This window comes from Hyperolius riggenbachi, chromosome 10 (genome assembly GCF_040937935.1).
Source record: "Hyperolius riggenbachi isolate aHypRig1 chromosome 10, aHypRig1.pri, whole genome shotgun sequence".
In the NCBI taxonomy this organism is placed as follows: Eukaryota; Metazoa; Chordata; class Amphibia; order Anura; family Hyperoliidae; genus Hyperolius; species Hyperolius riggenbachi.
In genome coordinates this window covers 200137268-200144433 of record NC_090655.1, presented here as the reverse complement: position 1 = coordinate 200144433, position 7166 = coordinate 200137268, and the positions used below count along the sequence as shown (strand labels likewise).

Here is a 7166-nt window from a genome sequence, read left to right as displayed (position 1 = left end):
TATCAATCCCTGCCATGCACTGAGGAGGACCAAAAGTACGAAACAGGCTTTCTGCATGTGGGGTTGATATGGCTGTGTAAAACCTATAAGCTATAGGCTTCCTATACACCAGTGGTTCTGGATGCTAGCCTTGCTTCAGGGGCATAAAGAGATCATTTGGGTATTCAGGAGCCCTGCAATTTGGGTAACCACAGATGTGCACTTAAATTGTGCGTTAAATTAATGTAAATCCCTTCTGTTTTAAGAAGGCAAAGCACACCAAGCATTGTTTTTTAGTAGGAGGGCTTTTGGTCCCTTTTAGTCCCCTATACTCTCCTTGTGGTATTTGGTCACCCCGAGCTGCTTGGTTACTCTCTTGCCAGCCTGACACTTTCTGTCTGACTGAAAAGAAGATGCCTGTGAGTCTCATTGTAATACAACGGTATTTCCTTCTGGTGAAAGAGTACAACTTTGATTTTTCAAACATTGGGTTTGGACAGTATTCCAATGACCAAGATGAGGTGCTTGACTGTACTTTGCAGAAATTGAGGACTAAATCTGCAACCATGCTGCCTGGTGCTATGTGATATAGAGCATTTCTAAATTAAAGTTTTTATACATTGTGCGCCCGGATTACAAGAGACACCCCCAACTCTAAATTTGATGGCTCCATTAGTGACACATGATGAAGACACAAGAGATATCGTATTGTATCAAGAGACCTGTTTAGCCTCTACATGGGTATAATAGAAGATTTAAACAAACTGGATTGATTCATGATTATGGGTGTAACAAAAAGATGGATTCAATATTTATGAAACCAACAAAGCAATATCTCAGGTGTCCAGAGGATAACTACTGGTCTAAAAAACTTCATGGCATCATTGCTGTGGTGTCTCTAATAATTTGGCCATTCAGCACGTGTTTAATCATTTTGATTGTTCTTGATGTTCAGAGTTCAGGTTTTCCAATGTGCATTACTATGAACTTCACTGATTATGGTGTCAAAGTTTGTGCTGAAGTGCTTTCAAAGTGTAGATTAATGCAAATTTTTAAAAACTTTACAGAGGCCATGAAGAAGTATCTGGAACGCTCAAAACCAGCTCCAGATCCCACTAGTGGACCCAGTGAGGAAGGATCATCTGGAGTAACGGTCACATGTACTTCACTTTCTACCCTATATTCTTTATTAGAGTAAAATATCTAGAGATGCTAAGGATTTCATGCTACATAAGTGTTTGGCTTTTTCATGCAGGTGAAACTGCATCGTGCTCAAGACCTGAAACACAAGAGGCCACACATTGTACTGCAGAGACAAGTGCTGAGAAACGATCTGAAGTGCAGGTGGTTGCAGAGGTCCATTTAGCACAGCCAAGTACAGCACGAATCCCAGCAAGTCTTCAGGCTGCAGATACAATATCTACGGAACACACTTCTCACGAGTTACTTGTTGAATTTCAAAAAGCTACAGAGGCACATGGTGAGGCACGGGTGTGTGACCCTAGCAGAGCAGCACCTCTAGACCCTGCTGATTGGCCAGTCATTACAAATAGTGTAAGGGATGAGTTGGTGAGAAGTGGGCCATATCAAGTTCATTCTGGATTTATTTTTCCGAGAAAAGAAGATGGCAGATCCTGCCACCACCACTTCTTTCACAGAAGTCTAGTAAATGGAGAAAAAATAAGAAGAAGTTGGCTCATTTATTCTAAAAAGGGTAACAGACTATTTTGCTTTTGTTGTAAGCTGTTTTCCAACAAAGAATTCAGTCTGATCAAGGCCGGATTTCAAGATTGGAAGAATTGTGCAGAGCAATTAAAGAACCATGAGAACAGTGCAGATCATCACAAGTATATGACAATGTGGAAGGAATTAGAGATCCGTCTTCAAAAAGGGAAAACTATAGATAAAGTACAAATGGAACTGTATGATGCTGAAAAGAAACGATGGCGAGCAGTCTTAACAAGGTTGGTTGCTATTATACAGTCATTAGCAGAACGAAATATTGCTCTGAGAGGCAAGACAAGCATCCTTTTCCAACCAAACAATGGAAACTTTCTAAAGGAAGTGGAACTTTTGGCTAAATTTGACCCGGTACTCAAACAGCATCTTAGTGAAGTGCAAAGGGGAGCCAGTCACACTACATATTTGGGACCTAATATTCAGAATGAGTTGATTGACTGTATCGGAAGCAAAATTACAGATGCTATTGTGAAAGAAGTAAAAGATTCTAAATACTATGCAATCATTTTGGATTGTACACCTGATGTGAGCCACAAGGAGCAGATGTCAGTGATTATTAGAATCGTGGCCCTTGAAAGTCTTCAAATCAAAGAGCACTTTATGGGTTTCCTTGAAGCAGAAGAAACTACTGGTGAAGGCCTGGCATCTCTCATTCTGAAGAGACTTGGAGATCTCAATATCTCTTTTGAAGACTGTAGAGGACAGTCCTATGACAATGGCGCAAATATGAGAGGGAAAAGGAAAGGCGTGCAAGCCAGACTCTTGGAAATCAACCCAAGGGCATTTTTTGTGCCTTGTGGAGCACACACATTAAACCTAGTGGTTGCTGATGCAGCTAAAAACTCTCCTGAAGCCAATGCCTATTTTGGTTACCTACAAAATCTTTTCAAACTTTTCTCAGCTTCTACTCAGAGATGGACTATTTTAAAAAGCAAGGTCACCATCACACTGAAATCATGGTCTGAAACAAGATGGGAGAGTCGGGTGGAAAGTGTAGAAGCTGTAAGATACCAGGCTTCAAATATTAGGGAGGCTCTTCTTCAAGTGAGGGAAACGTCTTCTGATCCTGGAGTGCAAGCAGAGGCGCAATCATTAGCCGAAGAAGTGGGATCATTTCGGTTTTTGATTTGTACTGTTGTATGGTATGACATTCTTCAGAAAATCCAAATTGTAAGCAAGCTAATGCAGTCAGAATCCATGCAGTTGGATGTTGCTGTAGACCTTCTGAAAAAAACAGAAGCCTCCTTACTTGATTACAGAGGTACTGGATTTGTTTCTGCACAGATCTCAGCAAAGGATATTTGTGAGGAGATGAACGTGGAACCTGTGCTAAAGCAAAAGAGGCTGAGAAAAACCAAGCTCCATTTCTCCTATGAGGCCCCGGATGAGCCTATTCAAGATGCACTAAAACAATTGGAAGTCTCTTTCTTTAACATGGTTGTGGATACTTCAATTGCATCATTGCAAGAGAGATTTCTGACAGTAGGTGAAATTGAAAAAAAATTTGGAGTCCTTACAAACTTTCCTAATCTTTCCACTGAGGAGAAGATTGAAAAATGTACAAAGCTCAGTGACAGCCTGACCTACAATGGACATTGTGACCTTGATGGGAAAGGACTAGCACAAGAACTACAAGTCTTCCCAGATTTACCTAAATCCAGCATGACTGCCTTGGAACTGTTGGCATTTTTACAGGAAAAACGTTTAATGGAGATCTATCCTAACATGTGGCTAGCCCTTAGAATTGCAGTAACTACTCCCATAACTGTAGCTTCAGCAGAGAGAAGTTTCTCAAAACTGAAGTTAATAAAAAACTATTTGAGATCAACCATGTCACAGGAACGTCTCAATGGCCTTGCTATGATGAGCATTAATAGAGATGTGTCTGGGAATATATCTTTTGATGATGTCATTAATGATTTTGCTGCTAGAAAGTCCAGGCGTGTTAAGTTTTAAATATTCTGACTTTTACATATTGAGCAAGCACTTTTTGAATGTTTACATTATTGTTTATTTGTGCATTATATTTATTCTTAAGTTATTGTTCTGAGCACATCATGTGTATATCTCCTACTGAAGTTCTAAAACTTGAAAGCAGTTGAAGTTCCTATGTTCTGCATTGTATTTAATTTTTTTTATGTCTTAAAGGATACCCGAGGTGACGTGACATGAGGAGATAGATATGTGTATGTACAGTGCCAAGCATACAAATAACTATGCTGTGTTCCTTTTTTTTTCTTTCTCTGCCTAAAAGAGTTAAAGATCAGATTTGTAAGTGACAGTTTCTGTCCGGGTCGGACTGGGTCAGACTATAGCATAAATCTTACTGATTAGTAATTACAGCCATAACATACTTTTCTTCCAGTAAATGGCTTCTGAGAGCAGGAAAGAGATAAAAAGGGTCAATAATTCATAGATTTGAGCTCTGACATACTACAATGAAGGTGTTATTGAGCAGAGACATTGAAACAGTAAAAACTTAAAAACTAGATTTTAAGTCTATTGTAGCCCCTTACACACTCCTTCTGGTTCACCATAAGCTTGCTAGGTACTCTGTACCTCTAGATTTAACTATATATGAAAACTGTGGCATATCTAAACAAGTCTTTTTTAGGAGGAGGAGGATAGATACAATTGTTTTTCTCATAAGTTTATTTTCACCTCGGATGTCCTTTTAAGTCCAGGCATGTTCAGTTTTAAATATTCTACTTTTTTGATGTTAAGCAAGAAATTTTGTAATGTTTAGATTGTTCATTTGTGCACTAGATTTAATTGATCTTAAGTTATTATTGCAAGCACTTTATTTTTATTTATCTCTTAAGTTATAAAACTTGAAAGCATTCCAATTTTGTGCATTATATTTAATTGCACTTAAGGTATTGTTCCAAGAATGTGATTTATTTTTCTCTTACTGGAGATATAAAACGTGGAAACACATACATTGTGGAACTTTATAATTACAGTATATAGCTTTTTTTGTGTGTGTGTGTGTGCTTGTGGTGGGGGCACGGGGGTGGGGGTGGAATAAGGGTCGGCGCTGGGGGGGGGGGGCGCCACAGGTTTTCTTGCCTGGAGTGACAAAGTGGCTAGAAACACCCCTGCATCTGATAGACCAACTGCATGGATGTGGAGAGCCAAATTATGGGCTCATTGGTCAACCTCCTGCTCCATACAGACAACCAGTACAGATATCTTATTACGAGCAACCAATATATGACCATCAAAACTATTATTTTCCAACTTACCAACCTTATTCTCAGAGGCCTGCACACCCCTACTATCCAACCATACCTCCTCCTATGTCTCAAAGACCATCAAGTCCCCAAGGCGTGTATCAAAAAAGGGTGTCTGGAAAAAAGGGCGCGGGGTATAGATGAAATTGTACGTTTTAATGCAAAACCATATTTTTCGTTTAAGAGGTTGTAAACGAAAATTTAGTGCTAAATAGGTTAAATAAACGGAAATAAAATGGCAAAATACCGTCTATAACAACAAACGAATTCTGAAAAGAAACGTCAAATAGCGTCTATAACAAAAACGATATTTACACTTGTATTAAGCATATCAATGCAATGGTAGGTTTTACAAATATGTTACTGTAATTATACCGAACTGTAGGCTCACACAGATCTCTCCCTATCCCTATCCCTAACCCCTAGACCCCCTCTTTGTTTAAATATACATAATTTAATAAATTGTATATATTACATATATTGTGCTGTAACTATACTTAACCTTACTCTCACACAGAGCCCTCCCTGTACCTATCCCTAACCCCTAGACCCTCCTGGTGGTGCCTAACCCTAAGACCCCCCTGGTGGTGCCTAAACCTAAGACCCCCCCTAGTGGTGCCTAACCCTAAGACCCCCCTAGTGGTGCCTAACCCTAAGACCCCCCTGGTGGTGCCTAACCCTAAGACCCCCCCTGGTGGTGCCTAACCCTAAGACCCCCCTGGTGGTGCCTAACCCTAAGACCCCCCTGGTGGTGCCTAACACTAAGACCCCCCCCTGGTGGTGCCTAACCCTAAGACCCCCCCTGGTGGTGCCTAACCCTAAGACCCCCCTGGTGGTGCCTAACCCTAAGATCCCCCCTGGTGGTGCCTAACCCTAAGACCCCCCCTGGTGGTGCCTAACCCTAAGACCCCCCCTGGTGGTGCCTAACCCTAAGCACCCCCTGGTTGCGTATATTATACTGTAACTATACCTAACCCTCCCTGTACCTATCCCTAACCCCTAGACCCCCCTGGTAATGCCTAAACCTAACCATCTCCACCGCACAAACACCCTAAACACATATAAACAATAATATATTTAATCCTTAAAATACTTCTTTACAAATAACATGAATAAAATAATTTATATATTTGTAATAGAATAAATAGCCTTAAAATAGCCATAAAATCACGTATACATTAATATTATAAATAGAGAAAAGTATATATAAATATATACAATACAATAGATAGCCTTACAATCATGTACGCATTAGAAATCTTAAAATAACAGTAATATTAAAAGCAATATTTTAGTAACTATAATCAACGCATTATAAGTGTAAAAACAAAGTTAATACCAAAAGCGATGTATTTCTAATACAATAAGGTTGAAAACGGTATTTAAGCATTATACATATGAAAACAAATTTTTAAATGATCAAAGAAGTGTAAACGGAAATTTAGTTGTTATACTTTTGTAAGCGAAATTTTAAAACTAAAAAATAAGTAAAAACTGATATAAGCGAAATTTAAAGAGACTCCGTAACAAAAATTGCATCCTGTTTTTTATCATCCTACAAGTTCCAAAAGCTATTCTAATGTGCTCTGGCTTACTGCAGCATGTTCTACTATCACCATCTCTGTAATAAATCAACTTATCTCTCTCTTGTCAGACTTGTCAGCCTGTGTCTGGAAGGCTGCCAAGTTCTTCAGTGTTGTGGTTCTGTGATGCATCTCCCCCCTTCAGGCCCCTCTCTGCACACTGCCTGTGTATTATTTAGATTAGAGCAGCTTCTCTCTTCTCTCTTATCTTTTACAAGCTGGATAAATCCTCCTCTGAGCTGGCTGGGCTTTCACATCAGTGGTGCTCACCACCAGGTCGTGATCACGCTTACGCGTGGATTCACGACCATTCCGCCTCGGACACGAAAATCCGTGAATAGATTTTCAACCACGAAAATCTGCTTCGGCTACGCGTGAATGCGGACAGAAATCCGCATTCACGCTCGTGAAATCCGCCGCTGAAGTCGTGGTTTGCGGAAATGCGTCCAACTATGCGGAAGTGACACATTGCAGGCCAATCAGAGTGCCCCAGCCAGGCCCTAGCAACCAATCACAGGAGGGGAGCTATGCCCTCCCCTCCTGAATATAAAGCGGCGGCCATGATGGAAAAGCTCTGTCCTTGCTAGACTGTGGTGCTGAGAGGATTATCTCCAGGCCATTGTTGTTTGAG

At 40.2% G+C, this 7166-nt stretch overlaps 1 protein-coding gene across 1 annotated transcript; it reads left to right on the top strand.

Annotated features, from left to right (window-relative positions):
- The first annotated feature begins 1051 nt into the window (after positions 1 to 1051).
- LOC137536774 (zinc finger MYM-type protein 1-like) lies at positions 1052 to 3675 on the top strand. Its single transcript, XM_068258981.1, has 3 exons — positions 1052 to 1139; positions 1235 to 1459; positions 1739 to 3675. The coding sequence occupies exons 1-3, from the start codon at positions 1052 to 1054 to the stop codon at positions 3673 to 3675; spliced, it is 2250 nt and encodes a 749-aa protein (XP_068115082.1).
- Positions 3676 to 7166: the final 3491 nt, after the last annotated feature.

Coding starts and splice junctions, on each gene's coding strand:
- LOC137536774 (XM_068258981.1), top strand. CDS start 1,052: ATGAAGAAGTATCTGGAACGCTCAAAACCAGCTCCAGATCCCACTAGT. Junction 1,140..1,234: donor ATCTGGAGTAACGGTCACAT/GTACTTCACTTT, acceptor TTTTTCATGCAG/GTGAAACTGCATCGTGCTCA. Junction 1,460..1,738: donor AAAAGCTACAGAGGCACATG/GTGAGGCACGGG, acceptor TTTCCAACAAAG/AATTCAGTCTGATCAAGGCC.